We start from the raw sequence: 26469 nt of genomic DNA, 5'->3' as shown, positions 1-26469 counted from the left end.
AAAAAAGGTTGGGCATGGGCATGGTGGCTCATGCCTGTAATCCCAGCACTTTGGGAGGCCAAGGTGGACAGATCACAAGGTCAAGAGATCAAGACATCCTGGCCAACATGGTGAAACCCCGTCTGTACTAAAAATACAAAAATTAGCTGGGGGTGGTGGTGCATGGCTGTAGTTCCAGCTACTCAGGAGGCTGAGGTAGGATAATTGCTTGAACCTGGGAGGGAGAGGTTGCAGTGAGCTGAGATTGCACCATTGTACTGCAGCCTGGCAACAGGGTGTGAGACTCTGTCTCAAAAAGAATTATTGACCCTGAAAATTCCTGACTAGCAACTGGGCTTAATTTTCTAGTAAGATTAATGGTCTTGCGCTAAAGGATAGAACAGGTACCAAGGTCTTTAATCTCCCTTATATTCTCTCGAGACTCTAGTGAACTAGTTGCTAAGACAAGGGAAAACACTGGTATGTTGTTCTGAACCTGATTGAGTCTTTTATTATGTTATGACTCACCTATAGGTCAGATTTATTTCATTCAAGCCATGTAAAATAACTACACTGTGGTTTGTTTTGATTACCTGGTTCATGTTTCTAGTGATCTGTCAGGCCGTATATGCCCATCTGCTAAAGGTGGCCTTGGCATGAGCTTGTGCAGCAGAGAGGAGACCACAGCAGCAGTAAAGGGAAGAGGCTGCCTCATTCCATGTCCCCTCCAGGCTGAGGACCTGCTCAGGATTTCTGTAAGGAAACTGAAGATATCCGTAGTATATATACTATATAAAATTGGGCCATGTTTGGCACAAAAGGAGACTCTTCAGTTAAAAATGAATACATCTCTCAATCTCTTAGTCTCTTGTTACCCCACTTGTGAGAGAGGGAAGGATTAAAACCAACACTGGGGCATGGTTGCCCACATAGCATCAGAGTCTTGACTGGTATATTTATTTAGTTGCCAACATCTAAAAAATTAGTACCTTCACATTGAAATCAGGATTCTATTTATTGTGTTAAAAAAGGGAAGAATTGGCAACATAGTACTTGCATTCTTACAGCGAAACCTCCATTAGGCGCAGGGTTCATGTGCTGTCTTGCCCCAGACCTCACTAGGCCCTTCACCTGCTTGATCCCTGTCTTGGTCTTCTTTTTCTGTGAATTAAAGTGTTTCTCTATCCATACCTTTATACCTCATTTTGAGCAGACCCAGGACCTGAGAATCTAGACACTCAAAGGACCTATCTTTTCAGTAAGGTAATGTTGTCATGAAATATCCTTAAAAAAATGTTATTGATTTTTCAAACTTTTAAAAGGAATTAGGTGAAGTAGAATCAACTTTGCTTTTTTTGACCCTTGATCCAAACATAGAGATGTTTTTTCTGTAAGTCTTTAGATGTATGATTCAGGCATTCATTCATTTATATTTTAGTTAAAGAAAACAAAATAGTAACAAGGTTAGCCTAATTAACCTTTTTCTTTTTAGATGACTGTTCCCAAAACTGTGGAACATGGATTCTTATCCTCCTTGTCACCAAGTAGAATTAGTTTTCCTGTATGTGTTACGAGGAAATGGATAATTATCTTAGTCTGTTCATGCTGCCATAACAAAATACCTTAGACTGGGTAATTTATAAATAATAGACATTTGTTTCTCACAGTTCTAGAGACTGGGAAGTCTAAGATCAAGGTGCTAACAGATTCAGTGTCTGATCAAGGACTTGCTTTCTGTCTCCAAGGTGGTGCATCTTGCTGCATCCTCATGTGACAGAAGAGATGGAAAAGACTTCCTCCCTCAAACCCCTTACATAGGCACCTAATGAGGGCAGAGAGCCCTCGTGATCTAAGCACCTCCCAGTAGCCCTGTCTCTTAATACCATCACCTTGGGATTCAAGTTCCAACATAGGAACTTTGGAGAGACATACATTCAGACCACAGCAGCGGTTATTGATGCTCTTTTCAGCTGTAAAATATATGTTTGTTTGTTTGTTTTTTTTCAAAGAAGTTTGAATTATAGCACGTAAATACTGGTGCTGTTTACAATACCGAGTCCAATAGCATATCCTTTATTTAATACCTTTTATTTTCAGTTACTTATTTTTATAGCCAGTAATAGGAAGCTTGTTTTAAACATTCATCAGCAAACAAAACTTTCTTTTGATTTTAGCAATATTAATCCTTTAGTTAGAAAATTCATGTTTTCTGCAGGGTACAGGAGGGTACTTATTTATAACTAGTGGGGGATAAGTATATAATAGAACATGTTCTTCTTCATTGAATGCTAAAGACTCTTTGGATGTTGTTGGAAGAAAGGGAGATACACTTTAAGGGTTTTTTTTGTTTGTTTTTTTAAATAATTAGATGAGGCTTTTAGGCATTATATATAGGTAGTGGTTAAGAGGATGGATTTGGGATTAAGGAAGACTTGGGTTTGAATCTTGTTTTTATCTTCTTGTAGCTGCTATAAAACAGGCAAATTACTTAACCTGTACAAGCCTGAGCTGCTTTTCTGTAAAATAGCAATGATAGACACTTCCTCCTAAGGAGACTATCATGTTTAAGTAAGAAAATGTATGTGAAACTTCTATATCAGTGTCTGATATATAGTAAGTATATAATAGCTACTGTATGTGCATCATAATTATAGTAGTTATTTTAACATTGTCTAAATGTGTAAGTGTAGTAGATTCATCTCTTTACCTTGGCTTAGAATCTGAAATTGTGGAAATTTTAATAGTTTTGAATATTATGGCTTTAAGAAAATATGAGTGGGAAATAACGTTTCTAATGGACAGAGCTATGGAGTTAGTATGCATAAGTTCATTTTAGTTCATTTAAATGGGACAGTATTTCCTGAGCCCACAGGGCTGTTGTGAGAATTAAACAGGATATGTTTGCCTAACATGTAGTACACTGTGAAATCTACCACCTTTCCTTGACATGTTGTAACAGTAAAGGAAAATTTATGCTGTAGGAAAATAGTATATTATCCATCTCTCAGCCCTGGAACTCTTCACAGCGTAAGGTTTCTTGTTCCCTCTTCTTGTCTAATAAATGGTTTGACTTCAGGGGTATCTTGGAGGCATTCTCAACCCAACCCTGAAGGTTTATCAGCACTTTCCTGGTGGACAGCACCTCAGCCCCTGTCCTGGCTCCTTTCATCTTCATCCCCTAGAGCCAGAATCCCAGCCTTTACAAATTAAGGTGTTTCTCCCACATTAATTAATTCAGAATTTATTAGAAACATACAGCACACACAAAGGTCAAGTACATGATGGCTTTTTCAGAGCTGAAGAAACTGTGGCTGTTTACCATCATCTCAGAGGAGGAGGTGTAATCAAAGATTATACTATACAATTATTAAAAGTTACAAAATTTGTTACTATTCCTTTATCATTCCCTTTCCTCTTTCAGAGGACGTTTTCACATAGATTCATGAAATAGAAGTTTTGTTTGGTTGATGACAGAAGTGAGAAACCTTAATAGAATGGAAGAAAAGAAAGACCGAGGCTTTTGTGTCATGGTAAGATGGTAAAACAATTAAAATAACGTCTGCATTTTATTGAGGACATACTCTGTGTGTACAGGCACTGTGTCTAAGCCGTTTCCATGCAGCGAGCTTAATAGTTGGAGAATCTTGCTCATAAACACCTACCCTGCACAGCCAGAACCACTATGAATAACTTGGACAAACATTTCCTGAGATTTTTTGAGAATTCTCGTTTGCAAAGTCTGCCTTAAGTTGCTCCCATAAACTGCAATAGAATTGCTTTATGTATCCTGTAAGTGGCGAGTGATAGACTACAATGAGAAGTGGATTCTAGGGTGTTGGATTCACATTTGTGGCTAACCAAGATTACAGAGTCATGCATGTTATGGAATTTCGGGGGCATTGCTAAATGCACAGAGTGAAGGGCCTTGTTGGATGTGTTTTTAGCGGCAATAAATTTCACCCAGTCTTTTCTGCTGCTTTAAGTTTTCAGGTAGAGACTTGAGAGCAAAAAGGTCAGCTTACCCTTTGTATTTGGAACTCAGTTCCTGTAGAATTTTTTTGAAAACATGTGTTTCTAATATGTCAGAATTGGTTTAGCTTAAGCTAAAAAGAAAATTGTAGCCTGATTTGTTTAAAGGAACAAAAATGTCTTCATGCCAAAGTTTGGATGCACAGAGCATGATTTAAAGCTTGGTAGACTTTTATGCTTTTTACTACTCAGATTTTTATTTCTCTATCAATGTGCTAGAAAAAAAGTAAACTTATAGGTAGAACTAGAATACTACCTATAAAAGTTTTATTTCTTGTATAGTTTATATGTAAAATTACACATTATGAACTACTTTAATATTAACAAGTAACCTCAGTAAAATACTAAAGTGACTGTGTTGTGGGATAATTACAAAAATAAACTTAGGAAACTTAGGATCATTTGTTTTGAAATCCATAATACTGGAATTACTGAATTTTTCCCTCTAGAGTTTTAAAATTCCATTGCCAGTGGAGTTGAGGGGGGCGGTATGTGCATATGTGTATTGTATTTTTGTTCCTGAGGTTGGGCTATAATGTAAGCATAAAAATTGCACCCCCCCCCATGGATAAATTGCCTTTATGTCTTATCATACTAATGATATGCATTTACACATAATGCCTTGTGATAGAATTAATTCTAAAGGAAATTGTTAATTAGATGAGATTTTTCAGACACTGCTTACTAGGCAGTATTTAATAGGAACTCCCACTGGTGGCCTAACTATTTTGCTTGTGTGCTATCAGCTGCCTTAAATCCCATAGATTTTTCTATCAGCCTTGAAAGCAAAGGTTAAACTATTTTTATGTTTTCACATCCCTGGTTTTCCAGAGAGATGGGAGGTGTGGAGGCATTGCCCATTTCATAAAGCTGCATGTTTTTAAACTGTGCACATGGTGCTTTGCACGAGTCAAAACTGCCAAAGGGACAGATGTTGCCAATTTCAAATGTACAGGGGGAAGGCAAATATTGCTAAGCAACGGTGTACTTGAGAGAGCATTTTTAGGAGCAGAGCCAGGGGAGTTATGCCTGGGAGCACTCACTGCTTCTTATGGCTTAGTACAGGGGAAGAGATTCAAAGTTCTTTTCTGTAAGGGCCGCCATTACAGCCGCCAGCACACGAGACAGGGACCTAGTGGCACCGATTAGGGCTGGCAAGGAGATGTATGAAAACAGGAAAGCTTTTTTGCCATGTGGGAAGGCAGTAAGACATGTTCACGGAGGTGAGTGCCCCGCAGTGTACAGCTGCCGCACAGTAAGTATGCAGCAGCTGGAGGTTCAGGTGGGGAGGATGGAGGGTAGGGAAGTAAGTGAGAGGTGAGGCCACACGAGAAAGCTGATGTGTCTTTTCTCTCTTCTCTTCTTTTCTTTTGCCCTCTGAGTTAGGGGCTAACATGGAAGAAGAGAAGGATCAAAATGACCTCTGTGGTTTAGTGCATGACCTTATAAACAAGGTAAATAAGTTTTCCAGCCACAGGTATTCTGCCCCTCCCGTGACCCCTCCCTTCGTATAAACTTGATTAGTAATAGATAGGTGGCGTGGTGCGGCCTTTTTTTTTTTTTTTTTTTTTTGGTTACCACTAGAGACTTGGAATACCTCTTGAGATTTGCATGGTTGGTAGTTTAGATTATGGATTCATTCTCTTCCCTCCCTTTCCTTCTGTCCCTACTCCTCCCTTCTCTTCTGTCTCTCTCTATCCCTCCCTCTCTCCCTCTCCCCTGCTCCTTCCCTCTTCTCTTCCTCACTCCCTCTCCTCTCTCTTCCTTGCTTTCTCCTTCCTCTCTCTCTTCTCTCCTCTTTTCTTCTCCTTTTTCTCTCCTCTCTTTCCCTCTCCTCCCTCTTTCTCCTCCCTCCCCTTCCCCTTCTCCCCCATTCCTCCTTTCCTTTGCTTTCTGTCTTCCTCCTACCCCCTATTTTATTCTACTGAAATAATGATGAGAGTGACAGTAGGAAAGTGTAATATTAGAGTTTTATATCTAGAGAAAATCACAGCATATTTTTGACAATATATTTGAAAGAAATTCAAAACATAAACATTAAATAAGCTATTCCTTATTACTCAGGATTTCTCCTTTCTTCCTTCCTCCCTTCCTTTTTCTTTTTCTTTTTTTTTTCTCTTTCCTTCCTTTCTTTTCAGATGGAGTCTCGCTCTGTTGCCCAGGCTGAAGTGCAGTGGTGGGAATCTCAGCCCACTGCAACTTCTGCCTCCTGGCTTCAAGCAATTCTCCTTCCTCGGCCTCCTTGAGTAGCTGGGATTACAGACATGCACCACCACGCCCGACTAATTTTTGTATTTTTAGTAGAGACGGGTTTTACCAGATTGGCCAGGCTGGTCTTGAACTCCTGACCTCATTCATGATCCACCTACCTCAGCCTCCCAAAGTGCTAGGATTACAGTTGTGAGCCACCGTGCCTGGCCATTTCTTCATCCTTCAAACTCTGGACTTGAATTTCTGGATCACTTGGCAGATGTTTATGGCTTTTTAAAAATCTTCCTGAAGTAAAGCTAAAAACTGAAAATATTGGCAGCTTAAAAGCCTAAATATATATGTATGTGTATGCATTTATGCATGTGTGTGCACACCATCCAAGATTGTATTTATTGTTTCTTATAAGAAGCTTAGAATTGAAGTCAAATTTAAAAGATGGTGGGAGCTCCTACCCAAGTTTTAATATACAGTGTTAATTTTCACAAGTCTGGAAAAATTTCAAAATAATGTTCCTTCAATACCTGCAGGTATACTAGAAAAATTTCAGTGTCTTTCCAGCTTTATGGTTCTCATTAGTTTATTCAGCATAGTTTGTGATCTGTCTATATCTTGTAGGGGTGTAAATTTATGTGATGAAAAACTAATAGGAGAGTATGATAGTATTTTCATTTTTTTTCCTCTCAGGAGACAGGAATTGTTAGCTATAGTGAGTCCGCTTAAGTCAACTCCAAGACTACTGAGAAACTGGCCAAAAAGCAATGAGAAAGGAAGAAGAACCCCAAATTATTGGTATAATTTTTTCTTTGATTGATTTGAATATAGGCCAGTCATACCTTTTTGGCTGTTTTTAGTAAGAACTGTGTTATAAAATGAGTTGGAGGACCTGTTATCATAGAAGGCAGTAGTTTTCTGGTGACTTTTAAGTTCCCCACCATTTTTTTTTTTTTTTTTTTTTAATACAGGGTTCTAGGTAAGTGTAGGAAAAAACTGATTCTACAAGAAGCTTTTGGTAAATTATTTATTAAGGAAACAACTGTTGGACATTGAGATGGCTTTTAAAGATTTACCTAGAAGAGATAATAAAAAAGATAAAACGGATCTGCCCAGGGGCCTGTCTTCAGTCATTTCAGGTGCGTTTACGGTGATACTCATGCCTGTGCAGCCTGGTAGACAGCATTGCTGTGGCTGTGCAAATAACACTGCTCATTTTTATGGAGGATACTGCTCTATGCCAGCTAAAGAAATTCAAGTTGAAAGACCTTTCAATTTTTTTTTAATAATACATTTCCTTCCTCACCTCCAAGCTGTCAGCAGGATTATGATGCCAGGAAAGCAGTGCCGTGGCTCCGGGAGCATTCTCCCATGGGCTGTGTGCCAGGTGGATGAAGTAGTCAGGAGGGCCACAATGGGTTGATATACGACTGAGATATCATTTACTTGTACTGGTGTGACCCTCCCATTTTCTAAAGGCAGTTTCCAAAGGCAGTTGCTTTTGTTGTTACTATTAGAACAGTATTTTCTATGTGATTTCTTGTCTATTGCATAGATTCTGTATTCTGTATAGAAAAGTATGGAGGGAAAGGGAAGAAACAGGAAAGATAGTGAATGCAAGAATATTGGGGGTTGTGATGAATGTGATTGAGTTACATTGTGCCTCAAAACACTGAAAAGGTTGGAGTTTAGAGTCAAGAGCTCTTGATTAAAGTCCAAAGGGAACCTTTTAAACTTCCTGCGTGTGTGTGTGTGTGTGTGTGTGTGTGTTGGTGTGTGAAGTCAGAGGCAGACGACAAGAGAAATAAATTGAGATGGAGAGAAAATAATACGAATGCTTAAAAGGTTTTAAATTCAGAAGGTATTAAGAGTACATTTATTTTTTTAAACAATTTTCTCCTTGGCACTTATTAAACACCTATTTAAAATAAATTCAAGAATAACTTTTATGTATCTACTCTGCCCTTTGTATTTATTTATTTTTTATTTTTATTTTTTTTGAGATAGAGTTTTGCTGTATTGCTCAGGCTGGAGTGCAGTGGCATGATGTCAGCTCACTGCAACCTCCGCCTCCTAGGTTCAGTGATTCTCCTGCCTCAGCCTCCCGAATAGCTGAAGATTACAGGCTTGTGCCACCATGCCCAGCTAATTTTTTGTATTTTTAGTAGAGATGGGGTTTCACCATGTTGGCCAGGCTGGTCACAAACTCCTGACCTCAAGTGATCCGCCTGCCCTCAGCCTTTCAAAGTGCTAGGATTACAGGCGTGAGCCACCAAGCCCAGCCCCTTGTGTTTATTTTAAAAAAAAGAAATACTGGCGTTTGTCGAAGGAAGTCTTATTTCCAAGCTTTTGTATTAAATATATTTTCACTTTCGCCAGTTCACTGAATCAGTGTATCAGATGAGTCTTGCTGGAAGTCTGATGTAGTTTGTCTATAGTTTTAGACCAAATTTGTATACAAAGATAATGCAGAAAAAGATTATGTCTGTCTAAGATTCAGTGGGATTAGGAAGCCTTAAAAAAAAAAAAAGACCGAATCTGTTTATTGATAGGTTATAGAAAAACAAAATAGTTCCTTAAATTTTGGCACTTTTTGATGGGCTCGAATAAATAATGTATAACTGTTCATAATGTTCTGATATTAAGTGAATTGTACATTCCCAGGATGATAGTGAGCCCTTTTTCTAGACCCTAGTAATTAACCTGATTGCTCGTTACTCAGAATTAAAGCCAAAAAAAGGGGGGCAGGTGGGGGATTTCCTTGTTCAGAATTAAGATGTAAAGGGCAAAGTCATCTTTATTTGCCTTCTCTCTTTTGTGTTTGTTATAGTGTCAGTAATCCCCAGGGTGTTTGGGGCTCAGATTGTTTCCTCAGAGTATATATGCCTCTGTCTAGCCTACCACTTCAATAATTTTCTTTCCTCACCCCCTCCCCCCGCCCCTGGGTTCTGGGGTTTTTTTTTGTTTTTGAATAATCGATGCCAGGAGACAGAAAACCAACACCTACTCCAGAAGAGGCTGTTGAGATTAATGCTGGAATAAACCCAGGATAAAATCTTTATGTCCTTTCAGACAAAGCATGGATTAAATGGCTTATCTGACTCATATGACTTCAGTTTCTTTCAACCTCATCCAGAAACTGATACAAAGTTATTTTTTCTTCTTCTGTTTTTCTGGTGCTTCTATAATCTTAGCTTATGTTCAGCTCTGAAAAAATTAAATGTCCAGGCAGGCAGTCTATGCAGCATAGAATTAAACATGCTTCCTGAACATTGTTTGCATTTAAATTTGATAGAGAGCAGAAATACAGATTTATTTATCTATAAATCCTGTCATGGTTGACAAAGTAATTTAGTAGTGTTTTGACTCAGAGCAATTCGTTAATACGATTTGAGAGACAGAATGCGCGCGCGCGCGCGCGTGTGTGTGTATGTGTATGTGTGTAGTGTGTGGGACTGGATGGAGAGTTGCAGGGCAGGAGCATGTGACAGGACACTACCAGGCTACAGTTTCACACCCTCCCTGCAGTGATAGGTTTTAACTGAAAGGCTACTCTTGCTTTGCAAATTGATGGTCCCACTGAAAAAAAATAAAAAATTTCTCCAAAAACTGCTCTGAGGTTTTAGTGAGCACAATTGGCTGTGGAAGGGGAAATAGATCATATAGTTTAGGCCATTTAAAGGACTTGTCAGTTGATTATCGCTGGAATGGAACCAGTGTCTAGACTTGTTCTTTGTGATGCCTTTTTTTTTTTTTTAGCAGTGCCTTTTAGCCATTCTTACTTAATCATTCATGGCTGCTGTGCCCACAATGGGCTTCATGGGGCCTCATGTGATCTTTCATCAAAGGCACAGTGTTTTAAAGTCTTAGACCATTGGGCATTCTGATTCCCTTTATTACATGGTGAATGGTAATGGTTCACAGTCAATAATTAGGAAGTTGGTGAATAACTGAGATTAGACATTTACTGTCAAACAGTGATAAGTTTTTTACATTTGTTTTTCATTCAGGTACTTTGTTGTTAAGTGAGTTTAAACCTATCCCAGCACACCCCACTTCTTTTAACTTTGGCACCGTTAGTTGACATATTGTCATAATATGTACTAAAAACATTTCTGCATATATAGTGTTTCATGCAACTATACAGAAGCCTTGCAAACATACTAAAAATTATGTATGATCTCAGGATATATAATGCTAGCAAAATCAGTAAAACCTGCACTGTAACTACTTCTCTCATATTATTTGCATATTCTTATCAAGTGAGTGTTTACAATTATATATGTACACAACAGCTACTCATTGTTTTCATTTTTATTTAAACTGTGTCTCAAGAACTGGAATCCTTGGTTTCATAATTAAAAGAGGCCCTCTTTGTAGAGATCAAAACAAAATTTCCAGAATGTTTTAAGCTCAGTTAATACAGACTGAACCTTTACAAATTTTTTATGCTTTAGAAAAATATCTTTATGACACTAATTATGCAAATTACCTCACTAGTATAATCAAAATGACCAACTGGAAAGAAACAGTTTTTCTAATTATTCATATTGATCTTTAAAGAACTGCTTTTTTAAAATAGTTCTTCCTATTAGGTTTTATAAGTTTCAGTGATGTTCTAGGATTTAGTGGCTATTTTTTTTTTTTTTAGCTTGTTTTTGCTTTAGTTGTTGAAAGGTAAGAAGGTAATATAGTTCGCTTATAAAAGAGCAATTTACTCAAAGGTAAATTTTCAAAAATTTTATATATAAATATGTGTATATATATTCACATATGTGTACACATATATACACATATACATATATATGTACACATATACACAAATATAAACATATTTGATACATATTATATATCTCTCCTATCTATAGGATATATTAGACTCTCATTTATTAAATTAACTGGGGTGCTAGCACATTTCTAACATGATCTTCCAGTGTTTATCCTGGAGTATTATTTCTTCATCTTCTTTCTCAAGGAGGCATACATCCTTCCTTTATCCTACCCAGATTTTATATGATGTTACTGTCGTATCTGAAACTGCATTCTGAGAAATTTATGTCCCCAAACTACATTTAGGCAACTACTCCTATAGGTGAAAATATCTGATTAGGTGGTGGTGATTGATGAATTATAGTCACAAGATAATCTTTTGTTAAAATTTGAAGACTTTTACATCTTAAAAATATCACTGTTCTGTGAAGTTGTCCGGAGTTTTACCAATATGCGCCAGTATATATTGTTTCCCAGGAAAGGGATTGAGAATTCACCATAAAATAACTCTACAATTACTTTTCGGTTATCTTATGTGTCTGAATTTCATTTGAGATGCCATGAGATTGACTCTGTTCATTTCGTAAATATTAATTTTGTATCAGTGTGAGTCTAGAATTATGCTAAGGCCTTGTGAGGGATACAGAGATTAATGAACCCTAGTTCCTGCCTGTGGGAAGCCAGGCTGGAGGAAAAGACTAGAACACTAAAGGTTACAATCCAGACTTGAATGTGGTTGGAGAGTCAAGGTAGGGAAGACTTATAGAAGAGGGCAGCCAGTCGTTGTGACATCCCTGTGATGCCCTACACCCTTTTTTCTGAGTTCCCCCAGTAGGAGTAGAATTCCTTGCTTGTTCCATAATAAATTTTTGTTGGTGGGAGATAACTGTAGGTGACCTAGAGATTCCTCATTATTTTTAAATGATCTTTTTAAATCCACCTCATTTCTCCTCTCTCTGAAAAATCTATTTAGAGAACTATAGAGATTTCTGCACTTGTCCTAATTTGTGTTAGCCTTCACATGTGGCAGGCAGTTTGACATTAAAAAGAGTCATTCAGGAAACGAGAGAGTAGTTTTTTTGCTATGTATTAGAGCTTATCACTTTTAAGGAACTATCCAAAACCGTTTCATTATTTAAAGATGTCTGGGATGAGATGAAGGGCGGCCGATAATTTTTAAGGGAGGATTTAACAGCTAAAGTTTGTTTTGAAACTCAATGTAATAACACTTTATTTTTAGTAAAGCTGCTTGGAGCACCTTATTCCTTGTTTTGTAATCCATCATTCCTTCTTTCATATCAATCTTTAGCATGGCTGCTTTTTGTTTTTGTTTTCTTTGTTTTAATTTGGACTGTAAGTGTGCTCATACATCTGTCCAGGGATTTTAAAAATGTTTATCCTAGAATTCTGGGTGTATAGATAGATGGTTGGTTGCCCATAGGGCATGATGCTTGTGAAAATAGAATTACTGTTGGTCCCTTTATACGTTTTCCAGCGATGTAGGCACACCCAGACAGTACGAGCATGTTCTTGGAACAGGCTTAGCTATTCATGTAATTTACTGTGTATCCATAGAACACAAATAATTTTATGTCAAACCATGTTCAGCCAGGCCTTTTGGTCTCCTCCTCTGATCTGTCTCTTAGAAATGATGATTATGGTGTCCTCATATAAGTGGATGTATTTATTTGTATGGAACTTGTTTTAACATACGTTATCTTATTTCTTCCTCAAAACAACCCTGTAAGTTTTTGTTCATCTCAGGTATGTCTTCTCACTATTTACGTATGACTGATTAACAAAAGGGAGATCGAGAATTAAAAAAATGCTTCTCTTTCAATATCTTTCTAGTCTAGTTTGGGAAATGTGTTAATTTAGCAATTGAACACTGGGCCAGCCCTTCTGAGCAAGTCCTGTGGTAACTCGAGGTCTAGTAGGGAAGGCTGACTGGAAATGGGTTTTATTTTTTACAAAAATTTGATGTGATCTGTGTTATGTAGGAGGTGCCCAGATCACCAAGGTGTAAGCTGGGGACAGGTTAACATAGGTATATGTTTGGAGTAAGGTAAATTACGTAGAGGAAGGCTAATAGAAAATTTAGCTGTACTTTGAGAAGAGGATTTCTATTTCTATTTCTTTTTTTTCTTTTTTTGTTTTTGTACTAACTAGGCCCGACCCTGCTTAGCTTCCGAGATCTGACGAGATCAGGCGCGTTCAGGGTGGTATGGCCGTAGATCTATTTATATTTCAATCTAATATTTGTATTTTTATTTATGAATAGGCAATAAGTCAGAATTTAAAAGGTTAAAAAAAGGATATACATTGAAAATCTTTTCCCCTATTCCTTCCCCCAGCTTCCATTCCCCAGCCTTCTGTTCTAGAAGTAATTGATGTTAGGAATTTCTTGTGTATTATTCCCAGTGACATTTTATGCATAATAATCAACTCCATTTACATGTTTTCTTCTCATTGATACTTTTTTCATTTATAGAAATGCTGGCATGTAATGCATCTTGTATTTTTATTCTTCTTAACAGTATGTCTTGGATGTAACTCCAAGTCAGTGCACAAGGCCGTCCTCATTCTTTGTGGTAGTTGCATAGCATTTATTTATTTGTAGGTGGTGGGTACCATCGTTTCTTAGCCAGTTAGTTACCTGTAGATGGACATTTAGATTGTTTCCAGTATCTTGCTATCTGCAAACTAGGGTGAAGCGAATAACTTTGTACATATATATATAGTACATGTAGGAGACAGTGCTGGAGGTCAGAGTACTGTCTGTGTAATTAGAATTTGCTGACTATTCCCACGTTAATGTCTGTAAAGGTTGTAGCATTTAACCCTCCTATAAGCCACAGGATTTGAGCACCTGCTTCCCCACATCTATCTCATAGATGTAGTATCGTTAATCCAGTCTGATATGTGAAAAGTAATTTCTCAGTAGTTCTAATGTTTCCAGGGAAAAACAATGCAAAACAATTATCTTTCTGTCTCTTGTAGAATGTTTATTTCCATGTAGTTTGTTAACTAAGATGTTGCTTTACAATTCAGACTACATTTTCTAAGTATCTAACGCCATAAGAGAAACTTACTTTCAAATCCTGAGTTCTGGGACTGAAAATGTACCAGCCAATGTTTATGGGTTGCCTCTGTGTGTCGGGCACCCTGTCATGCAGTGAGGGTTTTGGCCCTAACTTCCACAGAATATGTAATCTAGAGGGAGTAAAGAGGATACAATAACAAAGTATGGACAGCTATGGAAGCATCTGCAAGAGAACCTGGACAGTTTTGGGAGTAAGGGAACATCAGGGGATGTTTTCCAAAAGGTGTGTTTCATCTGCAACCTGAAGGCTCAGGAGTAATTATCCTGACACAGATGGAAGAGGGAAGAGAGCTCCAGATAGGGGCAAAAGTATCACTTACCAGTTAGTGAGTTGAGGGTAGATGAGCAGCAAATAGATAGTAATGACTGGACAATAATCCAAAAGGTGGTGACACATTTGAAGAAAAATAGCTAGGACATTTATTTTGCTCTCTTAAAAATTAAACTTTGGATAGATAACCTATTGGGATTTTTTAAAAAGCTGTCACGCTGTTAAAGAATGCCTTGATAATGTTGATACCACCTGTTATTCCATATATCAGTGCCTTTTGATGGTTTTTAAAGTGTGATATTTTCCTGTTTGACTTTCATACCAAACCTGAGAAGTGGTTAGGTTCAGAAATACTATACCTTATCACAATGAGGAAATAGTCCCAAAGAGGATGAATCTTATCCAAGATTCAGCGCCAGTCTTCAGCAGAGCCAGATCTGGAATCCAAGATCATCTCTTGGCTTCCCTCGTCAGCATGCTGCCTTTGTGCTCCCTGTATTTCCTGGTTAGTGATAACTAAGCCTTTTTCAGAATAGCATTTTATAAAAATGCTGCTTTGTTGAAACTTGAGAGATTTAAAACACAATATTGCAAGAGCCTCTCTGTCTCAGTGGCATGTTTCTTCAGCCAGCTCTTTCTAGCTTATTAAAACAAACTGTGTCATACTTAGAAGACATTCACTCACATATTTTATTTTATCAGTGCATTTCCTTACAATTACACAATGTCATTCCAGGAGGAGTGAGAAATCAGGCCACGGCCGGCGTTGCTGCCTTTTCTGGTCTGAAGCACTGGTAGTAGGAAGAGGCAGTTAAATGTGAATACCAAAATGCTTCTTTGTAGAAACAAAGGAAAAACATAGCTCTTTAAAAAATGTTTTAGGTTATGCATAGGACAACTGGAATCACACACCCACCTAAAATGCTAATATATTTGTTTCTTGCAGCAATGTTGAGGTTTTTGGAAAACCGCTATAACATCTGAGCCAGCTCAGCTGCTTCAGAGCTTTGTGTGTCCTTGGATAGGCAACTTAATTTCTCTAGGATTCAGTTTCCTCATTTTATTTTTAAAATTATTTTGTTTTTAAATACCTCATCATGGACTCCAAAGGCATGTCTCCTCATTTTAAAAACTATTATAATACCTACCACAAAGGTTGATGTGAGTATTAAATAGAGTTTTATACAGAATTCCCTCAGGCATTTTAAAGTTTCTGTAATAGGGATATATCTTACAGTTGATGGGTACATTTAGTGTAGTCCCCCCACCTCCCATGCTAATAATGGTGTATCTTACAACTGATGGTATCAAACTGAGGTAATAATTACCTGTAAAAAGTTTGATGCAATGTGAAGCATAATATGCATTCAATAAGTAGCTGCTATCATTTAAAAAAATTTAAATATGGCTCCTGTGTTAAGGCCATATCCCAGGAGGAAAGTGTGGTCTCTACTGGGAGGTTGTTCTACATACAGGAAGCCAGATGTGTGAGGAGGCTGTAGATGGGCCGAAGGGGAGAGCTCATATCCTCTAGGAACCTATTAATAGATATTGAGGGTGGGAGAAGGCAGTGGGCTTTGTGGTCATGTTAAAGTCAGTATCTATACCATTGAGCAAAGAGCTAGCCAGAGAAGGACTTAAAAACTAGATTTTCTTGATTCATGGAACTATCATAGAAATGTTTATTGTTGCTTTTTATCATTTCATGTTCTTTAAGGAAGTCTTACATTGAATGTCTTCAGCCTTATCTCAGCTGTGGTTTAGAGAGAGCTGGTCAGAACCAATTGTTTATTGTTTGGCCATGGTGTTAAAGGGAGAGCCTGGCTCCTTTTGGGAGGAGTAGCAGTATTTGGCTGGAGACTCTATTGGGAAGGTGAATTTTAGGAAAGGGGTTAGGAGCCAGGTGCAGTGTCACACACGTATGGTTCCAGCTACACTCTGAAGGCTGGGGTAGGAGAGTGGTTTGAGCCCAGGCCAGCCTGGGCACCATAGCAAGACCCCATCTCTAAAAAAGAAAAGAAGGGGATCAGGGGATTAGGATGTAATGGCTTGTTCAACTGCTCCTCCCCTTTTGGAAAACTTCCTTCCAGTGGCATGCCTGGACGTGCCAAGTTGCACTTTGTGAGAAAAAGCAGCCTGTCCTTATAGCTCGTTCCGTGCAAACAAATCTGAAAGATCTGTCCTCTAGTTTAAGTGTCTCTAATTTGGATGGAGAGAAGAGTGAAGATGTGAATCTCAGGTAGATGGAACATAAAATGAGCTCATACTGTGCAAACTTTTTAGTAGCCTCTCTTTTACATATAGGTTTACAGTGTGTTTTGGATACACAAAAGTATTTAGGGATAAAGGGACTTTAACTCTCTAACTTAAACAGTTCAAAATGTATGTGGGTGGAAGAGAAAAATATAAAGCAAATATAAAGTGCTAACATTTGGGAAATCTGGGTAAAATGTATGTGGGAAATCCGCTTACTGGTTTTTACAGTTTTTCTGTAAGTATGAAATTATATTTAAAGAAAAAGTTAAAAATGTATATCCTGAACATCTTTTCATGCGCACACCTGTTTATGTTATTGAACCTGCATAACATACCATTGTATGGATGCACTGTAAAGGTAGCTAGGCTCCTGCTGTTTTGCATTTGCTCATTTCCAATTATTTGCCGGTGGACACAGTGCTTTGTGGAGATCCCTAAATATGATATGTCCTCATATGTTTGGAATGAAATCCCTGTTCCCCTTTGAAACACCTTCACTCCCATAATGGACTTGCCAGGAAAATTAACAGTATATTAACCAACTAATGCTTGAATCTAAGACCTTATTTAGAATTTTAAGTGGGTTAAGTGGTGACTACTTATTAGTATCTGGATAAAGTAAATGTTGCTAATCTAAAATAAGCTCTCAGAATTTCATCAGTCTTGGTTCATCCCACATAACAAAACTCTTTTGAAAAAATGAGTATTTTGGTGACATGAAACGTCTTGGCAAAGTGTCAACTGCTTGAGTAATTATGAAGATCAGAAAAAAGCAGTCTCTTGAAAGGGTGTGGCTTTTTGAACTCGTTGTGTTGGAAGCAACGGACAAATCTCTTTTGCCTTCATTTCAAATGTGCTGCACTATTTTTATTGGTTGCCAAATATTTTGATTGGATTTCTAGTCTCATTCCAGCAACACGTAGGATGAGGGGAAAATATTTTCCAGACTCAGCATAGTCATGTGCTTGTTCTATTGATTCACCTTCAAATTTTAATTGTTGTTTTTTCTAATGATGTGTGTAAAAAATTGAAACCATAGAACACAATTACATTTTACCCTCAGGTAAAAACAGCATTTATTTCTGTATCTTACATTTGGGCTAAAATAGAGCATATAAATGTTTGGTCCAGTTTTTAGGTGTTTCTTAATGGTTTTGAAAACAAAAAGCAGTCCTGGTTGTTTGCGTGCATAATGCCTAGAGGTTGTGAGTCCAGTGGTTCCCGCCAGATGTAAGGGATACCCTTGATTCTCTTTGGTTATACCTGACTTCCTGGCCCTACCTTGATAATAACAAACTGCCAACATTTTATTAAGACTCTTTCCAGGAAATGTACATGTTTTAAAAACAGACCGCATCTGAATTTTTTGTTAATTTTTAAATTTTATTTTAAAATTTTTATCTGTTTTGAGACTGGGTTATGAGACTGGCTAATTTCTGTATTTTTGGTAGAGATGGGGTTTCACCATGTTGCCCAGGCTGGTCCCAGATTCCTGAGCTCAGGCAGTCCGGCTGCCTCAGCCTCCCAAAGTGCTGGGATTATAGGTGTGAGCCACCGTGCCCGGCCTGCGTCTGAATTTTGACATATCCAATAGATTCAATTACAGGATGGTGTGAATGTTCATATGCTTTATTCTTTCCTTTTCCTTCTTCCATAGAGTGAATTGGAATGAGGGAAATGGTAGATTAATAAGCCCTAGATTGCAAATTAGCAACCAATGCTATATTAAATTAAACTTAAGTTAGAACCAAGAACAGGAGAGAATCCCTTGCCAACTGTTCTCTAGCTGCAAGGTAGATATTGTATTAAACGGACCAAGAAGAGCAGAGCTTTATGCATAGCAGTGGCAATAATGGGAAAGTCATATGTTGTATAGTACTTGCTGTACTGTGCCCACAGTGCCTGGCTCATGAATTGACACAGAGCAAGTTGCTGTTCCATTGAAAACCTTATGTCTCTAGTTCAGAAAAAGTATTAATTTTAATTTAACTTTGCCCACTTTCTCTGCTCTTAAAAATATGTAGACTGTAAAATACCACTCCCTAGACACTGTCTGGTGGTGATACCAGCAGCAATAATCATTATTTGTTTAGCCTAGGTGGTAAGGAAGAGGTAGAAATAGTGGATCTTTCCACTATTTAAGATAACTAATCTCTCCTCCCCTTACAGTCTTTCTCTGGGAAAATTTTGTGTGCATGTGTGTATGTATGCATGTATGCATAAGGTGAAATGCTGACTTTAGAGATATTTTTAACTTTAAAATGAATTTTGGCAGGCTAGAATGTTTATAAATAATAGGCTATCCTTGACTGGATTTAGGACCCCTTACTTTGGAGCAGTAACGTGTTCAGATGATCATCGTCTTTGTCTTCATTTAATGTGGCAAGTAGGTTAGCTGTTACTATGAGGTAGCTGACTGCGAAACCTATTCTAATCTCATTTTGTACATCTGTTATTCCCTAGGTTTACTAATATACTAATTTTCCTTAATAGAGAAATTTTCCATTAGAAACTTCTGACCTGAGGGTCAACAGTTAGTCTGCCATTGTCTCCATCATTACTATGTTTCCTGACAAGATTAAGTTAGATTCATCTCTCTGGTCTTATTTCATCCAAATGTAAAGTTGTTGTTATGTATATGCAGCCAGAGTGATCTTGGCTCACTGCAACCTCCACCTCCCTGGCTCAAGCGATCCTCTTGAGTAGCTGAGGTCACAGACGTGTACCCCTTGCATGGCTAATTTTTGTATTGCTTTTGGTAGAAATGGAGTTTCACCATGTTGCCCAAGCTTCAAATGTAAAGTTCTTAATACTTAGCTAGTAGAAGGTAAGCCTTGAGATGAGTATTGCTGCATTAATACAGTCACCTACCAATACCATCACTCTCGACTCTTGTTTGCTAACCTTTTGTTTTTTGCTTTTCACTTTCAGCAGACCTACTCCAATGAAGTCCATTGTGTAGAAGAGATTCTAAAGGTGAGTTCACTGCTACTCTTTCTCATTTGAAGCAATACTTAAGTAGGCAGGGGTATATCCATTTATTTTCACTTTGAAGAACAGTTGCCATTGGCTGGGCGTGGTGCCTCATGCCTACAATCTTAGCACTTCCGGAGGCCGAGGCTGGCAGATTGCTTGAGCTCAGGAGTCGCGACCAGCCTGGGCAACATGGCAAAACCCCATATCTACTAAAAAAATAAAAATTAGCCAGACATGGTGGCGCGTGCCTGTAGTCTCAATTATTTGGGAGGCTGATTCAGGAGTATCACTTGAACCCAGGAGATGGAGGTTGCAGTGAGCCGAGATCATGCCACTGCACTCCAGCCTGGGCAACAGAGTGAGACTGTTTCCAAAAAAAATAATAAAAAATAAATAAATAAATAAATAAAAAAAAAATAAAGAACAGTTGCCATTCCCAGCCCCCTTTAACCACTTCTCCCCCATTCCCATCTCCAAAGGCTAAAGTAAACCAGAATACTAACAGAAGTCTTGGAATGTAATTGAATTATCTGCCAGGTTTTATTAATTACATTGACATATACAAACTACAAGGCATTTGGACCAGATTTTTGTGACATGTCTCATAAGTTTTTCTGGTTGTCCATAAAGACCCAAGAGAGTTGCTCACTTCCCAGAGAGGATACACCCTGTATTGATGTGGTGTGGGATGCACCAGTGGTTAAACGGTGCTTGATTTATACCTCTTCGCATTCTGTAGGTGATATCTAATACCTGTGGTCTTGTACATGTGGCCTCTTCTTCAGTGACACCATAAAATTTTAAATAAAAAGAAAAATAGTGGGAAGTAAATGGTCATCTTTAGACTTACCTTGAATGATTACTGTTTGCTCTTGTTTATTGAAACTATACCATGGACATTTGTGCTTTCACAAATATATCATTGAATACATTATCCACTTGTTCAGTTTTTCTTGTACAAGGATGACAAATTCCTTCTAGAATTTAATTCCAGGGGAACAGTGTTAATTTTCCTCATGAACTGGCATTCTTTCTTTTTATCAGAGGAGAATTATATATAAAATATCATCTCTTCCATTTTGCCGTTAATTTCCAGGAAATGCAGAGTTTAATTTTAATGCACAGGTACAATAATTGTAAAAACTGAGGGTTTCATGTATTTTTTCTCCCTCTTCTGTGGCTTTTAATTTGCTTCTAGGTCAATTTTAATGATATTCTTGTCTTTTACTATAGAGCTTCTGACTTTTTTTTTTTTTTTTNTTTTTTTTTTTTTTTTTTTTTTTAATTAGTAGGAGAGATGTAGTGACTGTTATTTGAATCTCTACTGCTCATTTTTTCTCAAAATATATGTTTGCCCAATTTTATTTTTTAACTTTTCATTTTAAAGTTTTACGTGATGATGGTGCCAAAACCACTAATTAAATATGTTGGTTATCTCCTCACTTGTGAAATTTTTGACAGTAATAGTATCTAACCAGTTGTTTGGAAAACAGTTTTATTGTTTTTGTTTTATAGTCTTTTGTCCGCTGTTTTGTAGTTAGGGTTTTCTGAGAAAGAACCTCTAGAGAAACATACTTTTTCTTTTTTTTTTTGAGACAGAGTCTTGTTCTGTCACCCAGGCTGGAGTGCAGCGGCGTGATCTCAGCTCACTGCAACCTTCGCCTCCCAGGTTCAAGCAATTCTTGAGCCTCAGCCACCCAGCCTGGTGGCAGGGATTACAGGCATACCACCACAACCTGCTAATTTTTGTATTTTTAGTAGAGATGGGGTTTCACCATGTTGGCCAGGCTGGTCTCAAACGCCTGACCTCAAGTGATACACCCTCAAGTGATCCGTCCGCCCCGGCCTCTCAGAGTGCTGGGATAACAGGCTTGAGCCACTGTGCCCGGCTGAGAAACATACTTTGAACTGCAAACAGTGAGGAATTTTTGTCAACCAGCATGTAAGGTTAAATAAGTTACCTTGATTATATTTTTGTATTGGCCTTTTCCTCTTCTATTTCTGAATTTTTTTGGTATGGCAAGTTGTAAACACAAGAAGCCACTTAATTATAAACTATGGCCTTAGTATTTTTTTTTTTAATTAAAAAAAAAAAACAAAATTACTTTTTCATTAAAAAAAATATTTCACTATGGTTTGTAGGCCTTAGTATTTCCTCTGAAATTGTGCATGATTTGTTCTATCGTTATTTCAGAAGTAAATGCAACAGTGCAGATTTGTTGTCTTCTGCATATGTCAGATGCTTCTCTTAGGTTTTGGTGTGTGTTAGTATAAGACATGTCATATCCTTTATTTAGGAATGATGGTATTACAGTGTCAGACAAGCATTTTTAATTTAATGAACCCATCCATCCTCCTTCCATTCTCACCCAACATGTTGTTAGTGAATTCTTGCTTACCTGGAAATGCTTGAGAGTGAGTGGTCAGTGCATAAATCATGCGCATTTATGATTTGGAAATCATAACTTGGGAAAGCAAACGGAACGATGTCCAGGACTGAACAGGTCATAGGCCTTTCATATTGGAGAAAGTCCCTTCTCTTCTGTCTGTGACCTCAGTTAAGTTATATGTCCCCACCAGGCTTTGGTTTCCGCATTGGTAGAATGAAGTCCCTGGGCTGGTGGATGATCTCTAGGGTGCATTCCAGCACTCACTCTTGACGCTGATCCAGATACTACTTTCCGTTGCCTCCTGGTTCCCGTTCTCATCTTGTACCAGCAATTTATTAAGCTTGCCAGGAATCTAAACACAAATCTTTCTGATGGGTGACAGAGACAGTAAATAGTTTCCTAACAGAGAAAATCAATCATAGAAGATAATGTTTGGTTCTCTGGGGGTAGTATTTAAGGGGGAAGTGTTGTAATGAAGGGGAAGCGGTGGCCAGTAACTGCAGCAGGCTAATGGAGTAAGAAGATAGCAGACCAACACTGTTAGTTGTCAAGCAGTGGTGATGCACTAGGGTCCAGAAAGGGCAACGTGCCCTTGGTGGGTGCATGGAGACACCTCAGATTTTCTACTTACAGGGAGGCCTGGCCTGCACAGCATCTTGGGGGATTAATGCAGGCATTACCTCAGTGCAGCATTTCCATGATGCCAGTACAATGAGTGGTAACACTATTTGTATGCTCATTCGTTTATTCAACAAATACTTGTTAAGCCTCCACAGCACTGGGATGTCGTAGTGAATAAAACAGAGTGCTTGCTCTCATGGAGATCATAGTGGGGAAGAGAAATATACAATATAGTGCTGAGTGTTGATGGGTGCTATGAATAGTACAACAGGCCAGTAAACAGAGGGCTAGGCAGAGGGAGGAATTGGTGGAAAAGCCTCAAGGTGGTATCAAGTTTTTGTATTGGAGGAACAATTAGAACTAGACAGTGTCTCCAAAGCAAAATGAGCAAGGAGAAGAAGACAGTAGCTGTTGGGCCTGGAGGGCCAGGACTGAGGTAGATCCCAGTGATTTGTCTCTGTTCACATGACAAGTCATTGTTAAGGTAGGAAGTGAAATCATGGCCTTGAGAGTCTTTCTGAGAAGGCTCTTCTCCTTAGTAATGGCCCCAATTTTCTTAAGTCCCTCTAGTAAGCTAGGCATGTAGGGAAGTATATAAATGCTCAGACTACCAGGGAACCACTTAGGGTTTGAAAGAATTTATGTACTTTCCAACTGCCTAATTTAATAGCTGGGACAGCCTTAGGCATTGAGAGTACAATGGATGTTTAGGAATAATTGGTGACTAAAAGTCATAGATACCAATGAGATTCCAAATAAATTACTGAGAAACATAAGGGTGATGTTTCCGTACACTTCCTCAATTAATTATTACATGTTTTTGTATTGTAACATTATAATGGCTCTGTGTCTTAAAGTATTATCAAATAAATAAAACAGCCAGAAGCTCTCTTTGGTGCAGTATTGATATTATTTTAAAACTGGACTTTTAATTAAAAGTTGTAATGCTTTAACAACAAAAAAATAGAAAAAAAGTTGTAATGTTTTTAATTTATTAAGTGCCTTCTGTACCCTGTTCATTCAAGTACTGTACATAAAGTGCCCTTATGATATTTTGAAAATAAGTGGTCCTAGTTTACCTCTTAGCATTGAGGCTTCAGATGACTTACCTAGCCTGATAAGGCTGGTAAGGTTTGGAGTTAGGATTGCAATCTAGGTCTCAGCTTCACAGCCATTATTCTTTCTGGTATATTTTAGGACAGATATCCTGTTGTGTCCTGGACAAAGCAGATGCCCGGTCAGTAAACAAGGGCATGATTTCACTTTTAACAAAAATTACTCAAGAAAACCAGCATCGGTTACATTACTTGTAACTGTGCGAAGTTGCTGCTTTCTCTCCTGAGGCTGTGGTAACTCATGGAGCTGCAAGGGGAAAGACAAGGGGAGATGTGCACAGAGGTTGGATGTGGAAGTACTTGCTAGAACGCCATCTCCAGCTGTTGCAAGGGTCAAATGGCATTCTGTGGGGATAGACAGGTTGGCTAGGATTTTGAAGAGAATGAGGTGTTAGAATGCATCATGTGTTGTATAGGCGGGGTAATATAGCATGCTGTCGGGTCGCAGATTGCTGGTAGAATTGTGTGTTGATCATTTTGTTGTTGTTGAGACGGAGTCCTGCTCTGTCACCCAGGCTGGAGTACAGTGGTGTGATCCCAGCACACCGCAACCTCCGTCTCCCAGGTTCAAGCCATTCTCCTGCCTTAGCCACCTGAGTAGCTGGGATTATAGGCATGAGCCACTGCACTCGGCTCATTTTTGTATTTTTTTTTTCTTCCTTTTTAGTAGAGATGGGATTTCGCCCTGTTGGCCAGGCTGGTCTCAAACTCCTGACCTCAGGGATTCACCCACCTTGGCCTCCCAAAGCTGGAGGTTGCAAGTGTGAGCCACCATGCCTGGCCACACATCGAGTATAAGCCAGTTTGCTGGGCAGATCTGACACTTGTGGGACCCACCTTCAGCTTTCTGGGGTACCTTGACCCAGTCATTTTGGAACTCAGTTTTTTTCAGTCTGTAAGATATTGGGATTGTAGTTAATGATCTCCAATGCCATTTTGGCCTTTTTTAAAAAAACACATGTATGTGTGTGTATATTTGCAATTTGACACATCTTTTTTCTGACATACTTGTTTTCTACAAGTATTTTTAGCAAAGTAGAATTTGTGAATGTGTTTAGAATAATTCAAGATACATACATCAATTGTAAGTTTTAGAAATCTTTCCTTCAGCCAAGAAAATAGTAAAAATTAAGCTTCTCTTAATGGAAAAGAAAGGTAATTTTAAGTTCCTCTCCTTCAGAAAAGTTCTTACATGCTAATAGTGTGTATCAGGGAAGGGTCAAATCCATTAAAACTCTCCCAAGTGGAACAAGTGACCTGAATTACTTGTTTGCTTAAGTCAAACAGGAAAGTTCTTCTTCCTTTGAACTGAAATAATTCCAGGAAATGCAATAAAGAAGCTGAGGGAGAAAGAATGCACAGAGGAGAGACTGCTGTTCCAGCCTAGCCTGTTACCTACAGTCTTCACAGCTCCACAAGCTCTGGCAGTTCCTGTTACATACAGTTTATGTGCTTGATAATATTCAGGGTGTTAAATTCATCCCCTTTCTACACCTTGATTGTCTTTTGCAAATGGACTTTTTTTAGTTTTGTATGTTGGAGAGCTTCAACTTTTCAACGTAGCCCACTGAAGTTTTTTTTTAAGTACATGAAATAACTTCTAAGATTGTACTTTCCATTTACCATCAATCCATTCTACATCAAATTCAAAATGTTAAGTAGCAGTGAGTCTTCTAATTATAATTTGCTTTTTCTTCCCTTTCCAAATCTCTTTCCAGGAAATGACCCATTCATGGCCTCCTCCTTTGACAGCAATACATACGCCTAGTACAGCTGAGCCATCCAAGTTTCCTTTCCCCACAAAGGTAATTCCTTAAAAGTGTGGCAGGCACTGCATCCATCTTTGTGGAAAGCTTAAGGCATTGCTGTGAGGCAGATTGATAAAGTATTATTGTTCAAATCTTTGGAAAAGAGGTTAAAATTATGATTAATTTACTTTCTACAGTGTTTCACAATGCTTTCAAACACTTTATTCTCCAACTTAATTAAGAACATCTTGGATTTTCATAAAGCCTTATAACTTATAAAAAGCATTTAGGATTTTCCAATATATTCTCTCATTTAAGAATCCTTACTTTAAGAGATGGGGAAACAGAGGGGCAGGGAAATTGAGTGTGTGATTTCTCGTTCAGAATTAAGTATACACATATGCACATACATCTTACATGTCTCACACTCCCTACTGTTCTTGAGTTTAATGTGATCAGTTGCATGAGTGCTTGTTTAATAACAAGCAAATAAACTGCTGACTCGTGTGTTTCTGTTACAGTATTTATGAATGATGCGTTGAAACACTGCCATTTTCCTTTTTTTGGTTTATCCTTTTGGATAACCTTCAAAATGTAGAAATAGTACCTTCAGATCTGTGTTTTTTGTTCAATCCAATATGCATGTGCATTGTTTTATGTATATAATACATACATGGAGAGAGTGAGAGAGCTATTCTTTTCTATGATACTGTTGTGAAAAGTAGTTCTAGGCTGGGCACAGTGGCTCATGCCCGTATTCCCAGCACTTTGGGAGGCTGAAGTAGGTAGATCACCTGAGTCCAGGAGTTCAAGACCAGCCCGGGCAATGCAGCAAAACATTGTCTCCAAAAAATACAAAAATTAGCAGGGCGTGGTGGTGCGCACCTGTAGTCCCAGCTTCTTGGGAGCCTGAGGCAGGAGAATCTCTTGAACCCAGGAGGCAGAGATTGCAGTGAGCTGAGATTGCGCCACTGCACTCTAGCCTAGCAACAGAGTGCACTCCATCTCA

General features: G+C 38.3%; 1 protein-coding gene across 1 annotated transcript in view; it reads left to right on the top strand.

The window, feature by feature from the left end:
• The window catches only part of AFF1 (AF4/FMR2 family member 1), a 202108-nt gene that overhangs the window by 124090 nt on the left and 51549 nt on the right, over positions 1 to 26469 (top strand). Inside the window, exons 5-6 of the mRNA XM_037744515.1 lie at positions 19542 to 19586; positions 25431 to 25517. Coding sequence (XP_037600443.1) covers positions 19542 to 19586; positions 25431 to 25517 — 132 coding nt within the window. The remainder of the gene's footprint in view (positions 1 to 19541; positions 19587 to 25430; positions 25518 to 26469) is intronic.

Source organism: Cebus imitator, unplaced genomic scaffold (assembly GCF_001604975.1).
Source record: "Cebus imitator isolate Cc_AM_T3 unplaced genomic scaffold, Cebus_imitator-1.0 Scaffold177, whole genome shotgun sequence".
Lineage (NCBI taxonomy): Eukaryota > Metazoa > Chordata > Mammalia > Primates > Cebidae > Cebus > Cebus imitator.
This window is presented reverse-complemented; position numbering and strand designations above follow the sequence as displayed.